Genomic DNA, 21,278 nt, shown 5'->3' with positions numbered 1-21,278 from the left:
ATAAATGCATTTTATACTATCCCTATCATGTATAATACTAAAATTACTTATTTTCTTCCCTGAATCATCCATTAGACCAAGCAAGTAAAGTCAGGAACCACTCCAGTCCTATTCTAGCCTCTTCTCCGAAAATGAAAGTCTACTTCCTAAACAAAACCCAGTTAAAAATACTCCTATAAAGCCTGCAAGAATAAATACACTAATGAAAACTGTCAGTGCCTCTGAGAAGTAGTGCTAGGTTTTGGAACTCATTATTAAGCATTCTAAGAAGGTACTCTAAAAAGAAATAAAGATGTGTGGAATTCCTAAGAGGCATCTGGTTAATGTTTGTCTATAAAAAGGTTACCTGGACAAAAAGCATTATTATTATTATCAGCAATCACAATCAGATCAGTAAACTGCAGACCAACTCTTACTCAGATTTCTGCTCTACAGTTTGGCTATTTGGAAACAATGGCTCAAGAATTTTCCTCAGGTTCAAAAGGGGTCAGTAGAAAACACACCACCTGGTTGGAAAGTTTAGGCATAGCTACTATTTAGCACAGAAAAGAACTAAAATTCACTTATAGAATTTTAAAGTCTTTTAAAGAAGACCATAAAAATCAATTCCTCAATATTTTCAAATAGAAGATGCTATGAAAGAATAAAATAAGACCATTTGTCATTGTTTGGTAATGCTATTTTTAACTGTTTCTGTACCTGAGTAACTGTTGTCTTTTCTAGATTCAACTCACTTTATGTTAAATTTTATCATTAGTGTGTAATTTCTGAAAAGCTTGTATTTAAAAACTAGTATTAAATTTTAGCTTTGTTCTGTTGCTATAAAACATCAGAAATAATTTTCATTTCTAATTAGCTTGACAGGCTACCATGCTTATCAAAATTATTAGAGCTAACACTGAAATCTATTCAAAGAGAGAAAATAAACATACAAAGAAATCCATATTCTTAAAGTGAATTATGATATTATATACATACATACACACACAACTCAAAATGATAGAGGGAATAACACTTACATCATTGTCTCCAGCAATGTAGAATGAGAGAGTCTGGCTCCCAAGATTAAAATCTATCCAAAACTCCTCAAGTTTTTCATCTGATGGTATTTGCAGCTAATAAAATAAACATATAAAACTAGAACATACTATGCTTTTAAAAGTGACAACAGAAAATTATGACATATTATAATTATGCTACATATAAATATAAAATTATGATATATTCATGGTTGAGTTTTCTGAAAAAAAGAAAAAAGTACAGCTGGAAGGTGTAAGAAGATAAAGAGAAGGCAAATATAGCATTTATATCAATTTAGAAACAATAAAAAAAAGCTGCTTACTATTTTACACATAAATTAGCCAGCTCCAAAAAATCACAAATACTTAAGTACAAATAAAGGTTGAAGATAATTTCACATTTGAATATATTCATGAATAATAAACAATAATGGGCTTGATTAAGGAAACAAGATAATTTGAAGTACAGCTTTATATTTTACTTATCCTTGGCTACAAATATGTCATTTCATAAAATGTCACTTAGATCTAGAATATCAGACCAGCTGTTATTTGTGATCTAATTATGACTAATATTAATGTTCCTGTCAATTTGTAGCCTATAATTCAGTTGACCTCTACATCAAAAATCACCTAATAACTAAAACAATATGTATTAAATTTTAAAATTTACCTCATATTTATCAAGAAATGCTGACAAACAAGGAAATGTAAAGACCCTGAAAGAAAAAGAAGTTTGAGTTAAAAAAAATTAATAAGCCTCCACAGCATAATTTTGACTTGCCATACAAATCACACCTAGGATCAAAAGGAAATCAGGCGGTAGTGACGATTTAAATAAAATCGTTGTTTCCTTCTTTATTACTTTTTAAAGTGAGAATTTAGTGGAAATCTGTTTCTGAAAGAAAGCATATTATTTTGAGGCTACTACTCAACCTACCATTTTGACTAAAGTTAACTGTACCAAACTACTCTTTATGTTATTGACTATGAGCAGAGATTCCCAATATAGCTTATAGTAATATAATGGAAGTTTTCCTACAGGATTAGATAGGAAGAGTAGAAGTGAATAATACTGCTAATAAAAATGGCAGAATTCACTGAATACTTTCTTGGTCAATTACTATTGTAAGGACTTACATAGCTATCTCATTTAATCTTCACAACAAACATGGGGTAGATATTATTGTGGGCTTCCCTGATGGTTCAGATGGTAAAGAATCTGCCTGCAATGAGGAGACGTGGGTTTTACCCCTGGGTTGGGAAAATATTATTAGTATTCTTATTTTATAGCTATGGAAACTGAGGCAAGTGAGGTTAAACAACTTTTCCAACATTAGAACAGAAAGAGGGGAACCTACTATTCAAATTCAAATAGTATGACTCCTTGCACTTAACCTTTACCCTATCTTTTCTCCATATTTGGTAAACTCAATGTGAATTGATTCATCCAATGTGTGCTGAGCATTTATAAGGTGCCAGGCACTGCACAACAAAAATACTTCCTAAGTCATTGTCAAAAGTGATAAAAACTTGTATTATCTAGACCATTCTTGAGATTTAATAACCTCAGAAAGAACATCCTTACAATGTTAATTACAAAAGAAAATGATTTATATTTGCTATACATTTTTATTCCAGTATATGGATAGAGGTAGCTCAAGTAATATTTATATTTAGACTTTTATTATTCCTTAAACACCAAATTTAAAATGCATATGCAATTCTGAAATACTGTAAACAAATCTTAGAAAAAATTAATTCACGTTCATTAAAAATGTATTTTTCCTCCAAAAAGTACAAAGTAAAATAAGACCAGTGGAGGATTATTTCAGACTAACATTGTGTGCTCCCCCCTTAAGCTCTATTTTTTACAATTAAATGGTTGTATTTTGCATTAAATTTACCTTCTCTTGTCTCCAAGCATGCCATTTACAAGGTTGAGAAATATCCTGCAATCCTAATTTTTAAAAAAGAGAGAGTTTTTAAAAAACACAGTTATTTAAAAAAACTTGTTAATTTGTTATTTTATACTACTTACTGTTTCAAATTCAGAGTCTTTAATTCCTTTAAATGCATTAGCAATAAAATCCATTGAGAACCACTGACAAGCCAGTTCTTGTCTTTGTTTTTCCGTGGTCATTCTACATAAAGCTTCGACGATACCCACTTGCAAGTCATAATCTTAAAAAAAAAGTTAATTATTTGAAATTATGAAAATTAAAGTTTATGAAACTCTATATTTCATAAGGTGTTAGAACAAGCAAGAGAAATAAAGAATATAGTGCAATTTACTCATCTTTTGCCATTTTCTTCATATAGATTAGAAATATCCCACCATTACATGGCATGAACACAGTCCAAATAACAAGACAAGTTTGTTAACAGAAAAAAGGAATAAAACAAAAAATTTTACAGACATTTAAAAGAAACTCCTAAATATGCAAAGATACTATCATTCCATTATTATTAGAGCTGTGAATTGCAAAATAACTGACAAGTTTATAAATCATAGGTAATCTTTGTTTTCCTTTTGTATATCACGATGTTTACAGTTATTTTAAAGTACTTGAAGCCACTGGTTTGTTCTATATGTAAATCACTACATCAAAATTTTCTCATATAAACTTAGGAAAGAAAATTTCAGTTCTTTTAATAAAGACATCATTTACAAACAAATCAATCCCAAGAATATTAAACCTAATTTCATAAAATATATTTGAGAAATTTCTTAGCAAAAGGAATTAAAATCTACTGGAAAATTAAGTTATTGTTCATAAACCTACTATTAGGCACAAATTATATTTGATGACTCCTGCTATCATACTTCTTTTATTAGTTCCACAGATATTTATCCTTTATTTATTAAGGTAACTAAAAATTGCTTGATTATGCAGTTTATAATTTTTTCATATAATTTCACATATTATTTTGATTGAAATATTATATTCTATTAATAAATTTGGAATAACTTCAAATATGAACATTTTGAAAAAATATACTCACCTCCAGCATCTAAAATCCTTTCTCCCATACTACTCCTGTGAATCAAAACAGCAGGTTATATACTGGACAAGTATCAATTAAATAGAAAGTTCATATGTTTAGGGTAAAAAAACTTCACTAAAACTTACAATTGGTTAGTATTAGACTGTGGCAGAAAACATACCCATAAACTATATTAGAAACCTATAACAGCTGACCAATTTTAATTACTAATGCAGCTTATGGTTGCCTTATTTGCCTTATAAAACATCCTTTAAATTCTTGACTTGAACCACTAATTAAAGCAATATAGTACAGATTATTACATGAGAATTAACATTTGTTGGTTACAGAGTATTTTCCTGGCATCTTGAGGCATTCTGTCAAGCATCACATTCATTTTTTTTAGAGTCTAGAAAAGAAAAAAAGAGAATTCATTAACTTTATATATTCAGTGAAATATTAATATTTTTTCAGAGATAGGGACATAAACTTAGAAGTCTATTTTTTTTAATCACAGCATTTTATGCAAGGAATGAAGGGTGGAGGAAAGACTATAAAGCATAAAATAGTGAATAAGAAACATAAGAAAACATAAAACAAAGGATATAAAAAATAGACAATACCACGATTCCTATGCTTAAAGCACTCATACTCTGCAGTATGACATGTTCATTATTACTCTATCATAAGAACTAAGGAAGCAAAAAACACCTTATTAATATTTATTCTTATGACTATACACATGTACACATGCATTATCAGTATATACTAATATAAATTATTTTTAGCATGTAAATACTGAGGAACTAATATCTAAATGGTACAGTTTATTTTCATATGAGCTATATTCATACACATAAATTCACATGGTTATAAATGTTCAATATATATTTACATAATATATTAATCATGTCAGGCTAATGAATTTCTCCTCCTGAAACTGTAAGTTGCGTCCAACTCTTGTGCCCCATGGACTACAGCCTGTTAAGAATTCTCTGTCTATGGGATTTTACAGAGCAGGTTGCCATTTCCTTCTCCAAGGCAATGAATTAAGACCACAGAATTACACTACATGGTAATTCAGTGCCAAGATAAAATAGTTATTCAATTTGATAAATTGCTACCAAATTGTCTCTACTTTCTCTTTAATTTTTAAAAGAAAAACTAAATAATGGCTTACCTCCTGCTGAATACAAATATCCACTCTTGAGTCAATAACCAGGGCACAAATTCGAGGCACAAAACTTTCCACTATTTGTCTTTTACCTGAATAAAAGTCAATTATTGATAAATGTGTATTTTAAAGGACAACCTTTTCTTATATGAGTGAATGGAAAGGACTATATTAGAAATTACTAGTTTTACTAGTAATTATACTAGTAATTATACTAGTATATATATAGTAATTATACTAGTATAATTATATACTAGTATATATATACTAGTAATTATACTAGTAAATATACTAAACTAGTAAATATACTAGTTCAGTTCAGAAGGTGGCCCGCAGCCTCCCTGGCCACCAGGAAGCATGACATTTAGTCCTGGTTCTGCCACTAATCAGCTGTGTAACTTTGAAAAAACACACATGTACACCCATGGCTGATTCATGTAAATGTATGGCAAAAACCACTACAATACTGTAGAGTAATTAGCCTCCAATTAAAATAAATTTAAAAAAAAAAGAAAAAACATCATTCAACAGATGTGACTGACCTGAACTCTGGCAAAGGAATAACCCCAGATCCAGTTTCTCCTTTTTAGGCATTTAAAGCAGTATTAGTGTTTTGGATAAATATAGTTCAAAACTGGAAACTTCTATTTTGAGGTTTTTATAAAAATTGGCCTCAATAATTTATAGTCATGCCTCCAAAATTTCATAATGGTCATTAATACCTCCTCATGAAGATCTAAATAACATTACCTATTTCTAAATTTGACCCTAGTCTCTCAAAAGACAAGGCTTTATTAGTACCAATTAAGAGGAATTTGCCCCATGCTGATTCACGACATAATTTTTAAGAAATAATTTTAAATAACGGCAACATAGGAACAGAAAATGCACAATTTCACAGTGACTACATTAAAAGAAGAAAAAACAATCACTGATTTATCTGAAAAGATAAAATGATTTACTTAAAAAAACTAGTTAGATCACTTCATAATCATTGGTGCTTTAGGACTGTTTGCTCCCCTAAAAAACGAAGAATTTAGACTAGATTGTTATGTTAACTGCAAAAAACAAATGAAAAGGTAGCATTAACTACTACTGAAATAAAGAGTAATCAATCTTTTAAAACCTTCTGGCTTCGAAGCAGCAAACAGTTGCCCCTTCATTTATTAATATAAAGGATTCACCAGCCTCAATTACCAATCCCAGGTAATTTTTCCCCAACCAACACAGAGATAAAATAACTTGAGTTTATTGTTAGGTACAAGGCAGTACCAAACACAAGCTGAGATGATGAGTTGTAACATGTTCTATATTCTCCCTGTACTACTAAAAATTTCACTAGATCAAGGACAAACTATGTCCCACAAACCAAATCCAACTCACTGTCCCTTTTTGTATGGCTGTATTCATCAGCAGGTACTCTGTGGAAATATGCAAATCTATGATGTTTTACTGAAATAGTAGTCTCAGGTGAATTTCATTCATTCTTAGGAATTCAGCAATCATTAGACACCTATGAATGAATGGCTCTGGTAATTAGCTTGGGCTGCAGAGTTGATAAGATTTCTTAATGAATTCAGCCCCCAAATCCAAGGAAAAATAGTGCTTATATGAGATACTTATACTTCAGTAAAGTCATTTCAATGAAACAAAGGTCATCTGAATCACAACAGGCTTTCAAAAACTAAGACAAGAAATGACATCTCCATTTCCAACAGAAACATATATGATATACTTTTTCCAAGCTCCAACTACAGACCCAGCAGCGTTTTGGGATGCTGACATAAGTGCAAAGGAAATTTCCATATTTCAAAACTGATTTTAACTGTGCAACTGAGGAGTTTCCACCTAACCTTCAACTGAAAGTGATTAATCTGCAATGCAATGTCATTCTAAAAAGTAAACATTAAGAAAAAAGTAAGTCTTAGGTGCTCAGTTGTGTCTGACTCTTTGTGACCCCATGGACTGTAGCCCACCAGATTCCTCTGTCCACGGAATTCTCTAGGCAAGAAACTGGAATGGGTTGCCATTTCCTTCTCCAGGGGAGATCTTCCCGACCTAGGGCTTGAACCCTGGTCTCTCATATTGCAGGCAGATTCTTTATCAGATATCTGAACCACCTTGAGCATGACTTTTAATTAAGCATAGTCATCCCTTGGAAAGTATTTATAGAATATTAGACTTTTTCCATATATGTACATATATATATATATATATAAAAGGCAAATATTAAGAAAAAAACCTAATTCTATAAATGTTGCCAAATGATGACTATGCTCAATTAAAATACATATTCATGAACTGATATCAGTATTTGGCATTATCTGCATGAGTCTGAAAAGACATGTTCTAATGTAATATACACAAAATCTCATTATAGATGAGCATGAACAAATAAGACTTGCAATCAGTTTTTGCAACAGCAAACACTAACTCTGAACCTTAATTAAGAGACACTGTTATCTTCTCAAAAAAGAATGCTATTCTCCTTATTAGTATTATAAAAACATTGTACTCAATTATCATTATACTGATTTGAGTTGCATCAATAAAACATTTGTGGAAATGTGTTTTCTTTCTTGTTAAATAAGTACCTGTGTAACAGTCTCAATTTCTTTCTTGGCCCACAAAGCCTAAAATATTTTCTCTCTAATCCTTTACAGAAAATATTTGTAGAGCCCTGAATTAGGTAATGAATTACTAATGTTAGGATAACACAACAAGAGTTGGAAAATTATACCAGAACTTTAACAGCAAATTATTGTTCCAATAGAAATAAAATGTTTATTATACCTTCATCATTGATGTCATGTATGACCTGAGAAGAAAATGAATAATATTTAAAACTTACTTATAATAAAAACCATTAAAAATAGTACTAAAATAGGTTACGTCTGAATTCACCATAAAATTATTTAACTTTTATGTATTAACCAATTAATTAATCAGATAAATGCACTAACCAGTCTGTTAATGACTTTTCAGGCCATATAGAACACAAATGTTTTTAAATGAACACATACATGCTTTATAACATCAGTGAATCAATATGGTTGTTACCATCAAAAGATCAAATAAGTCTTCTATCATATTTATAACAGCTTCATCTTTTGAATTTCCCCGACTCAGAATAATCTCCTTGGATTTTTCAAACCAGGCAACCATGTAAAAAAAGGAAATGTATACATTAGTCACTTTGAATTCACTTAATAATTTTAAGAATGTATTTATAGAAACAGTAAACCTAAAACTAAACATTACAAATAAAAATTCCAGTACTGTATCAAAATAAGTTTATGCTCTTAAACATCTTCACTGTTTTTGCTTTTTGGTAACTCACTATATGTTCCCCATTTTTTAGATGGGAATGAGTGAAGTTCCAATTCCAAGTAGAAAATCTTTATTACTCTCTTCAAATTCTTAGTTCATGAACATTCATACAATAGATAAAAAGTAAATTATCATTATACATTAGATCATTTTGTCATTGCTACTATTTGAAAAGTTTTGGTATTACTTTATTTTTTATTATTGAACTCAGATTTTGAGTACATGCTATGCCTTAGGGACTGTTCTTGTTGCTGGGAATATAACAAAGAATGAAAAAGACAAAAATCAATACATGTTAAAATGGGAAACATAATAAACAATATAAAAAGAAAAATAAAAGTTAGACTATGACTAAGATGAGCTAGAGAAAATAAAGCAAGTTAAGGCTTTTTGGAGTGTTGGGACCTTACATTCACATGATCATCAAGGACCCTGTATACAGTTTCCTTGTGATCTTTAATTTTCTAACATATACCACAGGTTATAAAAATATTTTATCTCAAAGTTTTATATACATTTCCCAAATTTATTTTTCAAGACTATGAACCACTTAATTAGAAAACACAACTTTAAACATATTTCCCTCACATGAATATGTTACATATTCTATACTTATCTTTTGGACTAGTCCTTGTTTTATCATAGTTAGAAGTCCAGCTTGCCCCAATATACTGATATTTTTGCCACATCGTCCAAAAGAAACCAAAATGGTTGAAACAGTTTGGATATCTTTGTTATTAAGCTCCTAAAATGCAAATCATAGATTTAAACATCTGCAAATACAAAATAAAATGGAACTGGCATTATGCTAGCAATGTTATTAATATAATCCTGAGTGTTAGTCATTATCATAATCTCCATATCGCAAAGGACAAAAGTGTGGCTTCAAAAGGCGACTTCCTTACAGCCCCTCAGCCAGTGAACAACAAACTCAGCACAAAAATGCAGAATTATATAATTCAAGAAACTTTATACTTATGAGGCAATAAATCAGTTACCATCCATTCTAAAAAGCTCTATGTATTTAACTAAGGGATACAAGAAATTTTAATCTTAGATTTGTAACAATTATCAAATTCTGGTGGAGACTGTCAATAATCACTTGCATAAAAGTATAAAAATACTTTATATATGACAAATGAAGTCCAAGATTTTAGATGATTTTTGTTTTTACTTGTTTTATTTTTGCAAGCAACAAGCACTGTCCACACAACATGAATAATATGCTAATAGGTTTTCAAAAAGTAGATCACATTGTTTAAACCTCAAGTAAGTACCCTATTCTCCTCCAGTTTAAATAAGGTTAATAATGGTAACACTATGTAAACATGATTTTTGTATATACTGCTTACAAAACAACAGTCCAACATGTTATTTGGGACTCCTCAAACACACACACACACAAAAAGCAGGTGGCGAAACAAGCATTTATTTATACAAGTGAGCCTGCCGAAGTCTTTTTATTCATTTCTTCCAATGGAGAATTTCCTCCCTAAAAAGTAGAGTGCTATCTAACAACTGTAACAATCGTTCAATGAAAATGAGTATTTACCCTGCACATAAGGTCATCTAACTTGTGGAAAAACTGTTTGCTGCATTTAATCTTCACGTCTTCACAAATATCAATTTGTAGAAGTGTTTTCAAAGGTTTAAAATCATTTTTCCTTAAAGCATCATCAATGCATTTTTCCAACTGCTGAAGAAATATAGAAAATAGCACATATACTGAATCGAAACCAACACTGGTCACCTTATGGAATCAAGTAATTTAAGAATTGCTTTCACATTTGAAAATTCTCAAGAGCTTATAAAACAACTTAACTGTCCACTATTAAATTTGGAGTAACAAAATTAGAGATTAAGTTTCTTTGATAACAATATCTATATAGGAAAAATGTATTTTAATAGTTTCCACTTCATATCTCTCATTGGAAAGTCATCGTTAAGTTAAAAACAAAAACCTGTTATTGAAAGAAATAAAAATCAGCTTTATAGTAACTAATAATACCATGGATAAAACCCTAAAATATCTTGTCAATTTCTTCATGAGGTTTAAATAGTAAAAAAAAAAAATGCAAAAAGAAGGTAAAAGCACTTTTTTAGGAGCTATACCAACCAAAATAACTTAAGCATTACATGCACACATAATTTATTATTATATTCTATATTTATAAAGTTTACAAAGTCTGCCATTCCTGCTATTAAAGGACACCCCCATTACCAGGAATTTTCATACAATAATATGATTGACCTAAATGTAAGTATCTTACAATTTTAAACCTTGACATTAAAGTATCCAGGCATAAATTATATATAAATCAATGTATAATTCATTTTTATGTAAAAGGTATATCTAAATAATCTTTAATACTTTATATTCTTAAAGCTTTTGGAAACAAATCTATTGAAAAATAAAAGGATAACAGTTTTATTTAAATTATTTAACTCGACCATTTCACAAAAACAAGTAAGTTTTGTTTTCCTAAAACTATAGCACTTAATATCTATAAATAAACAAAAAGTGATTTTGGGGATTAAAATACTTCCTCTTGGCCTAGGACTACCTACCTGAAGATCTGGTCTTATTGGCATTTTGACTTAACTTTAAAACTTGAACAAAACACCTATAAAAGAAAACATATACTTTCTGTATCTTGCAATCTTTATGTTTACAGTTTAAAAATCTTAAAACACATAAATAAGCACTGCTGCTTATACCAAAGGCAATAAATATTGTCTCTTTAAGTTCCTCACTGTTTATGAAATTACTCATTTGACTCTGTCAAAGAAGTATCTGGAGGAAGCCTCAAGACCATTTATTCCAAGCCTTCTCTTTTGATAGATAACTTAAACAAATGTCAAAGTCCTGCCAAAAGGTCACAAAACTAGTCAGTGAAAGAATATAAACGTGGACCTCCCTCAAAGATTCCAACTTTGGGAACAGGAAGAAAAATAATCTTGAATTAATGTCTAAATGAAATTTAAGCAAGTAATACAATATTTAAGAAGGGAAATATATGCAAGTATATTGCCAAAGAACAGGCTATACAAGAATATACAAAACTGCAGTGAAAGAAGGAAAAGATAATCTAAACACATTTTCCCTTCAAAGGAAAATGCAAACAGTAAGCAACACGCTTATAGGAAGCAACATGCTTATATTAAGCACCATCTTAACCAAAGCATCTGACATTTCCAAATGCAACTTGGAGGTCTGGAGGTTAGTCCTATAAAGGAAAAGAAATAAAAACAATCTTTTCTAGACATCATGAATAGAACAACTTTAAAATAATCAGTACCATGAAGAGGTTTTTAATAAAATCACAGGAAATCCAACGTAGAGGGCAGTTCATTAATTAAACCAAGAGGAATACAGGACTGTCTGTCTTTAAACCACAAGACACTAGCCAGCCTACTTTCTAGCAGACATGCCAGGAAAGAAATTTAAGTGCCAATGAGAACATACATAATAGGCATACAAAAAGGGATGAGCAAAAAAGAAAGAAAAAAATCTCCTGCATTTCCAAAGATTAACTCTAGAGGGGGAAAAAAAAAAAGTCTGATCCCCAGAGAAACATTTATTCCACATGCATAAGGAGTCAAGTTTAAACATGTTTTTGCCGCATTGTTCTGAGTTCAGTTCAGTCGCTCAGTTGTGTCTGACACTTTGCGACTCCATGGACTGCAGCACGCCAGGCTTCCCTGTCCATCACCAACTCCCGGAGTTTACTCAAACTCATGTTCATTGAGTCGGTGATGCCATCCAACCATCTCATCCTCTGTCATCCCCTTCTCCTCCTGCCTTCAATGTTTCCCAGGACCAGGGTCTTTTCCAACCAGTCTGTTCTTCAAATCAGGTGGCCAAAGTATTGGAGTTGAAGCTTCAGCATCAGTCCTTTCAAGGAATATTCAGGACTGATTTCCTAAAGGACTGACTGGTTTAATCTCCTTGCAGTCCAAGGGACTCTCAAGAGTCTTCTCTAACACCACAGTTCAAAAACATCAATTCTTTGGCGCTCGGCTTTCTTTATAGTCCAACTCTCACATCCATACGTGACTACTGGAAAAACTATTAGCTTTGACTAGACAGATCCTTGTTGGCAAAGTAATGTCTCTACGTTTTAATACGCTGTCTAGGTTTGTCATTGATTTTCTTCCAAGGAGCAAGCGTCTTTTAATTTCATGGCTGCAGTGATTTTGGAGCCCCCCAAAAATAAAGACTCTCACTCTTTCCATTGTTTCCCCATATATTTGCCATGAAGTGATGGGACCGGATGCCATAATCTTAGTTCTCTGAATATTTAGTTTTAAGCCAACTTTTTCACTCTCCTCTTTCACTTTAATCAAAAGGCTCTTTAGTTCCTCTTCGCTTTCTGCATAAGGGTGGTATCATCTGCCTATCTGAGGTTATTGATATTTCTCCCGGAAATCTTGATTCCAGCTTATGCTTCATCCATCCTGGCATTTTGCATGATGTACTTTGCATATAAGTTAAATAAGTAGGGTGACAATATACAGTCTTGATGTACCCCTTTCCTGATTTGGAACAAGTCTGTTGATCCAGGTTCTAACTGTTGCCTCTTGACCTGCATACAGACTTCTCAGGAGGCAGGTACAGGTGCCCTGGTATTCCCATCTCTTTAAGAATTTTCCACAGCTTGTTGTGATTCACACGGTCAAAGGCTTTGGCATAGTCGATAAAGCAGAAGTAGATGTTTTCTGGAACGCTCTTACTTTTTCAATGAGTCAGCGGATGTTGGCAATTTGATCTCTGGTTCCTCTGTCTTTTCTAAATCCAGCTTGAACATCTGGAAGTTCATGGTTCATGTACTATTGAAGCCTGGCATGGAGAATTTTGAGCATTACTTTGCTAGCATGTGAGATGAGTGCAATTGTGTGATAGTTTGAACATTCTTTGGCATTGTTCTGAGTGGGAAAACTCAAAAGCACCTAGATCGATGCTGGGAATGGGAGAGGGGGCAAGGAATGAATAAATATAATGTGGCATATGATAATCAATTTTGTGAACACAATAAACCCGAATTTTAGATATCTGCAGCCAAATAGTTTTAGTGATTAAAAAACATGCTGCCCGATGATAAATACAGCATAATTCCACTTACATAAAAAAAGAAACTTTATGTTATTTACAATTATCTCTAGGTACAATTTAAGTATACACACAATTGTGCGCATCCACCTGTGTGTATAGAGAGAGAGACATTCACTTATACCACTTGGACAGTTTGACTATTCGTCAGCTTATTGAGGAAAAAGAATAGAGAGTTGCACAAAACTGTGATCAGCTATTTGTCGAAGGGAAACTTCAGTTTTACTTGCAATTTATACTTATTTAACCTCTTAAAAGTAAATTCACACTAAAATGTAGGTAGGTAGGGTCCAAAGCTAGGGATCAGTGAAAGGTAGGTTTGGGTTATTGTGAGGAAAGTTAAATTACCAAGAAAATACCAGTCTTTGCAAATAAGTAGCTAGTGTCCAGCTGCTCCAAACAAGTCTATCCAGGGCCTACTGTGGTCTTGCCCCATCTGGTTTTGTCTATTCTAGCTTAAATACTAAATGGGTGATTCTAGGTCTGTGGCTTTCTGGGAATTCCAGAATACCAGCAATGATTCCAAGATCTCTAAATAGTGGGCAGTTGTTTTACCATTTTGCCTGCAAAATACTGGAAATGCAGGGACCCACAGTCTGCTTTCCCATCCCAAGTAGGGGTGTCCCTATTTTCTACCTGGCTTCACTCTCTTTCTCATTCTCCCCAGGCCATCACAGAGGATGAAAATTTAGCCTGTAGTAATGCAATTATGGAGGTAATAAATAAGTATTGGAGGTCAGCAACCAACAGGGAGATTAATAAGGAACCATAAGAGGAACAGCATAGGCTAGAGAACCCTGAGCATTCACTGCTGCCACTATCACTACAGGCCTGAAAGCTTCAGGAGGGAACATTCCTTGGAATAAAAAGACAAAGTCGAAGTCACCACAGAATATCACAAAGGAAGTATAGGATAAAAAGTTGAGATAAGAAGAAGAGATGCATACATTCCAGTATCTATTCTTTAAGAAACTTAGAAAAATTTTAAAACCAAAAAGAACAGTGGGATGGCAAGAGTTGAATAATAGCTAAGAACATTCCCAAAACAAACGCAAACATCCACAAATTGAAAGATTACATGGAATTCAAGGTAAGTAAGAAAAATTATATCTAGACACATTGTAAGGACATTTCTGAATAAGAATAAAAGAGAAAATCTTAAGTCACCACAGCAAAAACAAAACACAATGCATGCAAAAGAATAAACATAGCAGATTATCTGTTTTCACAATGCAATAAATTTAGAAATCAGCTGCAAAGGCAGCTTCAAACTTCCTATCTATTCAGAAACTTAAATGCATATATTTGAATAGTCCATGGGCTATTAAAAGACAGAAGTGACAAAATGTTTAAGTGACTAAGAAAACATCAACATACAAAAACATAAAGGATAAAAAGATTTATAGGATGTAACCAAATCAATACTTAAAGTGCAATTCATAGACTTGGATGAACTAATTAAAAGGTGAAAGAACTAGCCAAAAGAGAGACCCACAGGACCTCCAGATGGTAGTTATCAGAAAAATACTTCAAAATAACTGAGTACTGTGTACATAATGATTGTAAGACTGAGAATGGTGGCAGAGAACTGGAAACTGGGGTGGGAGATAAGGAAGGTCAAGGAAATTTGAACAAAAGACCAAATAATTCTAGAAACAAAAATAATCAATAACAAGATTATTAAGAAAGAATAAATGCATGGTTTTAATAGCAGATGAGACACAGATGAAGTAAAAATTTGAGAAATGAAGTGGTACCAGAAGAATATATCCAGCATGAAGCAAAGACAAAAATATGGCAGGGGTCGGGGATGAGTATCAGAAGTCAGATCAAGAACACCGGATAAGTTATTAAGCCCCATGTATGTATAACTATAAATCCAGGAAAGGAGATAGTGACTGTGACAGAACCAATACCTAAGATATGATGACTGACACAGTCCCCAAACCAACAAAATGCATCAAACAATAGATTCAAAAAACCCTATGAATCCCAGCAAAGGAAAAAAAAAACCAAACCTGGGGTAACACAGAAAACTGCTGAAAATCAAAGATCAAAATAAAAAAACAAACTGCTTTTAAGCAGCATCAATAAGACCAATAGAAACTATGAAAGCCAAAAGAATTAGAATAATGACTTCTTTAAAGTGCTCTAAGATTGGACTTTAACTACACATTAGATAGATGGATCTAACAGACCTATATGGAATTCCTATAGAACAGCAGTAGGACACATATTCATCTCAAGCACACATAGAATACTCTCCAGGACAGATCATATATTAAGCCATAAAGCAAATCTTAATAAATTTAAGAAGACTGAAATCATAACAAGCATCTTTTTGGACCACAAACTGAACAACCTAGAAAAAATGGAACCAATAAGAAATATATACAACCTGTCAAGACTGAGTTATGAAAAAAACAAAATCTGAACAGACCAATTATTAGTAAAGAAATTGAATCAGTAATTGAAAACCTCCCAACAAGAGAGGTCCAGGGGCTTCCCTGGTGACTCAGTGGTAAAGAATCCATTTGTCAAGGCAGGAGACCAGGGCTCAATCCCTAACCTGGGAAGATCCCACATGCCATGGAGCAACAAAGCCCATGTGTCACAACCATCACGCCTGAACTCTAGAGCCTAGGAACCACAATTATTGAGCCCTCACACTGCAACTACTGAACCTGAGTGCCTTAGAGCCCATGCTAAGCAATAAGAGACGCCACCACAATGAGAAGCCTGTGCACCGCAACTAGAGAGTAGCCCCCACTCACTGCAACTAGAGAAAAGCCCTCACAGCAATGAAGACCCGGCACAGCCAAAAAAAAAAAAGAAAAGAAAAGAAAGGTCCAGGACCAGATGGCTTCACTGGTGAATTCTACCATCAAACTCTTCCAAAAAAACAGAAGAGAAAACACTTCCAAACTTATTTCATTAGCCAGGCTTATTCTGATACCAAAGCCAGACAAGAACACTAAAAGGAAAGAAACTAAAAAGTTCTGAAAGAAAAATGGCAAGCTAGAATTCTATTAACAAAAGTACTATTTAAAAATAAATGGAAGAATCATCCTCTTTGCTATCAAAATATATTACAAAGTCACAATTACAAAAAAAAATACTAAAAATAGGAAATAAACAAATGGATCAATAACCAAGAGAATCCAAATGCATATCCAAGCATATATTTGAACTTCATATATGAGTAAGAAGGTTTTGCTAATAATAAATGTAAATTAGTCAATAAATACCCCAAATGCCCAAAATGACACTGGGGAACTAACTCAAAATATAAAAAATAAAATTAGGCCCCTGCTTCACCCATTCACCATTCACAAAATAAACGAAGAATTTACTAAAATGAAAATGTTTAAAAACCATTAGAAGGAAACTCAGGAGGATGTCTGTGACTTTGAATGGTGAAAAAATTTGAAACAAAAAGCACAAAGCATAAGAAGTAATAGATACAAACTTTTTGTATATCACTGTCTCTCTCTCACACCCACAGACATAATTTCATTAAGGACTCTCTATTTAAGAGAGGATTAAGGATTCTTATTTACTCAGAATCCAGTACTCAGTACTGACCCAGCAAGTCCTACAACCATGAACACATTCACTCTCACAACTCATACCCTTTAAGCCCTGAAGAAACACTCTCCCTGCCTATATCTTTACAAGAAGGGGACAGGACTTCCCTGGTGGTTCAGGGCTTATGAATCTGCCTGCCAATGCAGGGGATATGGGTTTGACCCCTGGTCTGGGAAGAGTCCACATGCTGCAGGACAACTAAGCTTGTGAGCCACAACCACCGAGTCCTCGTGCACCCTAGAGCCAGTGCTCTGCAACAAGAGAAGCCACTGCAGTGAGAAGCCTGAGCACGGCAACTGCAGAAAGTCCACACAGCAACAGAGGACCTAGCGCAGACAAAAATAAATAAATATTATAAAAATAAAAATTAAAGGAAGGGACTGCAGTTAATTACACTAGTCTGTTTATTCTGTGTGTTAGAAATCTTACATAACAATAATAAGTTTAAGGGACTTGGGGCGGGGGTGAGGGAGAAGCTGAAACAATGCAGAGAAGATTGCAGGTTGTGCTGATACTGACATTTTAGTCCCTGCTTCAGAAAGGAGATAAAACTCGAGCAGCCTAAGTGCTCAGGTAAGAGAAAAAGACATTAGTTAACTGTCAAATTCTTTCTCTGGTAGAGCAAAACTAATTGATTCTTGCATAAGGAAAAGCTGCTTCCTAATAGCGCCAAATGTCCCTTTTCTTGCTTCTCTTTGTATTCTAACTTGTGGCTCTGGAAGTACTAGCAACTAAGTGCACAGTGTTCACAACAGTTGCACATGGTGCCAGAGAAACATTTTGTGTTTCTAAGCAACCCATTATTGTTTAATTTGTTTCTACATAAATCTAGGAAACTGCATGAACATGATATGGACTATGCACAGTTAGAGGGCAAACACAAGAATAGTGACTTTTTATAAAAAATATTTAATAAGATGTATCAAAAATTTCAGTGTAATTAGAAGAAATTATTTTGATTAATGTTCACTAATAATTTGTATTTACCTTAGTTTTAAGAAAATTTTAATATTGCAGAAAATATTAAAGGAAAAGTACTATTTTTTACACTTACATTATGTTTTTGGTGAAAATATACTCAAATTAGTACATTTTGAACAAAATTACCTGTTGTTTTAATCCTTCAATTGTACTGTCAATACAACACAGTAAAATTCTTGATTTACTGATTTTACTAAAATGAAAGTTTGTGAAATATATACTAATTCATGAATTATACAGGTCATTATACTTCTCCAAAAATGCAGTCCATCAAACATCCATAATAAATGCATTCAAGTATCTTTGATATTTTTGCCAACACTCAAAAATAAGAGCTTCATATACATTTTTCCGTTTTGTTGCAATGAAGGTATGTGTCTGAAACTAAAGGCTAGAACATTTTATTTCACAATTTGAAAATGTAATTAAAAAGTTTAAATACTTAAAATATTTCAGGGGCTCTATTTGTGCTTTTCCCCTACTGTCAGCAGTTGTTGGGGCAGACCTGCCTATTACTTTACACTTTCCAGCATCACAACCACAACAATGTGAATTCGAATTTACATGTAATTTACAAAGTACTCTAAGATAGGAAATATAACACAAAAGAATTACTTATGGCCAAGAGGCACACAAAGCTAAAAAGATGGTTTAGTTCCTAGTCTACTTTTGTTCAAGAAACCATTCAAGGGGAAGGAAAATTAATTAGTATCTACACAGGAAGATTTTTCAAGTAAGGAAACTGAATTCAACAATCCAGTTAACTACTCCCTCCCTTCCAAGGCTGAATGCAAATTGACTTTAACAGAGCCCCAAATTGGGTACTAGGCATTAAACAAGACAAACATTTGCAGCTGAGAGGAAAGGCTGAATCTAGAGGGTAAAGCGATACACTTCTTTCTACCATAACGAGTAAACAATTTAAAATATCTTTAAATTGCTTTGAAGTTCTATTCACTAGAACAAGGAACAACAGAACGATCTAGGGAGACCTAGCACGGAATAATAATTTTTCAAGAGTCTGCTTGTGTGTATGTATGGGGGTGGGGGGAGCGGTCAACTAAGCAGGTTTGGTGTTACAGGCAAGCCTTACAGTATGAATGTGTATATGCAGGCCGATAAAAGGGTTAAGGTTTAAAAAACACCCAACAACTTGTCAGAGGCACACATTTCCTCCCCAAAGCTGACTCAATGGAACAGTCCGCTCAGCCACCAGAGCAAACTACAACAGTTCCGAACGTGAATCCGGACTCTTCCCCAACACGACTCAAGTGTTAACACAAGCTATTTTACCAACAGCTGCAAAATGGCATCGCCCGTGACCGCCAGACCGTGACACACGGACCCATCTCATCACCCTTCTGCTGGTCCCGTGGACATCACGACTCCACCCCAGAAAGGGGGGGCCACGGAGAACACATTCGCGAAGAATGGGTGCAGTGCGAGGGGAAGGGAAACAGTTGCGTGCACTGCTGCCGCGAGGCCAGAGGCGAACCTCTACACACACACACACACACACACACACACACCCCATCACGCGAGGCCAGAGGCGAACCTCTACACACACACACACACACACACACACACACCCCATCACCCCACCCCACAGGCGAACCTCTACACACACACACACCCTCCATCACCCCACCCCACAGGCGAACCTCTACACACACACACACACACCACACACACACACACACACCCTCCATCACCCCACCCCACAGGCGAACCTCTACACACACACACACCCACACACACACCTCATCACACCCCACAGGAAACTCTACACACACACACACACACACAAACCCCCTCCATCCCCCCCACAGGCGAACCTCTACCAACAATCAACCACTCCATACCCCTCACAGGGGCGACCTCTACACACACCCACACCCCTCCTCACCCACCCACAGCGAACCTCTAACACACACACACACACACACACACAACCTCATCACCCGACCCCCCAGGCGAACCTCTACCACACAACCCCCTCCATCACCCCACCACAGGCGAACCTCTACACACACACACAAACACCACACAACACCATACACACACACACCCCTCCATCACCCCACCCCACAGGCGAACCTCTACACACACACACACACCCCTCCATCACCCCACCCCACAGGCGAACCTCTACACACACACACACCCTCCATCACCCCAATCCCGCACCCCCCCAGCACAGTTACAAAGCAGTGGGGACGGAAGGACTGGAGGGGGCCAGAGTCTCGGCTTCCGAGCCCGTTCTGAAACTCCGACCCGCGTCTCCACTCGTCACCATCAATATTCTGATTCTGGTCAGTGCTCGCGTCCGCGGTCATTCCCGGACCCGCGGGCCCGCGAGGCACCCCGCCCCTGACCCCCATCCCCGTCCAGGACACCAGCTGCCCAAGCAAGACCAGCGCGGTCCAGGCCGCCGCCGGCCCCAGACGACCACACGCCCCAAGACTCGTTGGCGCGAGGCCCGCACCGCCCACCCGACGCCCCGACGTAGGCCTCCCCTCTCCCTCCACTCCCAACCCTGGCTGCGCCACCACGGCCATTTCCTCAACGGCTCCGCCTCAACGGTTAGGAGGCCGCTCGCTAGTTCCACCGCCCTCGGAGGCCCGGCGGACGCCGCAACTCTCCCCTAACGCGCCCCTCCGTCAAGGAAGCCCTCCTGGGCAACCAGCTCAACCTGTCGGCTGAAAGAGGCCTCCGCGTCGGTCTCCTAGATTCGCAGCAGCCTGGCGTCGAGTCTCCAAGCCTCGGTTATCACCTCTGCGCCTCAGGCGGCCAAGGGAGGGCGGGAAGCGCCCGTCCAGTCGGCGTCGCGTGCGGTTCGGCACCACATCCAATCAGCGCCGCCGCCGGACAGGCCCCGCCCCTCGCACCAGCGCAGGCACCTCCCAAGGCCGGAAAGGGAGGGCCTAGGTGGGCGCGGCTCGGGGCTTCAGGTAAGTGGGCGGCCGGGCACAGGCCAGACCCCGACCCCGACCCCTGACCCCGCTCGCCCACGGCCGCGCCGCAAGAGGCGGCGCCAGGGTCCTTCCTCTGCCCTCTCTTCCCTCCAGCGGTGTGGACGCGCTGGAGG

General features: G+C 35.7%; 1 protein-coding gene across 1 annotated transcript in view; it reads right to left on the bottom strand.

Moving 5' to 3' along the window:
• SYCP2 (synaptonemal complex protein 2) overlaps positions 1–21,179 on the bottom strand; it is a 69,258-nt gene extending 48,079 nt beyond the window's left edge. Inside the window, exons 1-13 of the mRNA XM_043479452.1 lie at positions 20,883–21,179; positions 11,080–11,135; positions 10,064–10,207; positions 9,128–9,256; positions 8,242–8,346; positions 7,975–7,999; positions 5,188–5,273; positions 4,331–4,416; positions 4,026–4,060; positions 3,061–3,203; positions 2,927–2,979; positions 1,693–1,738; positions 1,020–1,115 (exon numbers count right to left, since the gene is read on the bottom strand). Of these exons, the coding sequence (XP_043335387.1) occupies positions 1,020–1,115; positions 1,693–1,738; positions 2,927–2,979; positions 3,061–3,203; positions 4,026–4,060; positions 4,331–4,416; positions 5,188–5,273; positions 7,975–7,999; positions 8,242–8,346; positions 9,128–9,256; positions 10,064–10,207; positions 11,080–11,103 (972 nt within the window). The 5' untranslated portion in view covers positions 11,104–11,135; positions 20,883–21,179. The remainder of the gene's footprint in view (positions 1–1,019; positions 1,116–1,692; positions 1,739–2,926; positions 2,980–3,060; positions 3,204–4,025; positions 4,061–4,330; positions 4,417–5,187; positions 5,274–7,974; positions 8,000–8,241; positions 8,347–9,127; positions 9,257–10,063; positions 10,208–11,079; positions 11,136–20,882) is intronic.
• Positions 21,180–21,278: the final 99 nt, after the last annotated feature.

This window comes from Cervus canadensis, chromosome 10 (assembly GCF_019320065.1).
Source record: "Cervus canadensis isolate Bull #8, Minnesota chromosome 10, ASM1932006v1, whole genome shotgun sequence".
Taxonomy (NCBI): domain Eukaryota; kingdom Metazoa; phylum Chordata; class Mammalia; order Artiodactyla; family Cervidae; genus Cervus; species Cervus canadensis.
The sequence above is the reverse complement of the archived record's forward strand: the minus strand, read 5'-3'. Positions and strand labels throughout refer to the sequence as shown.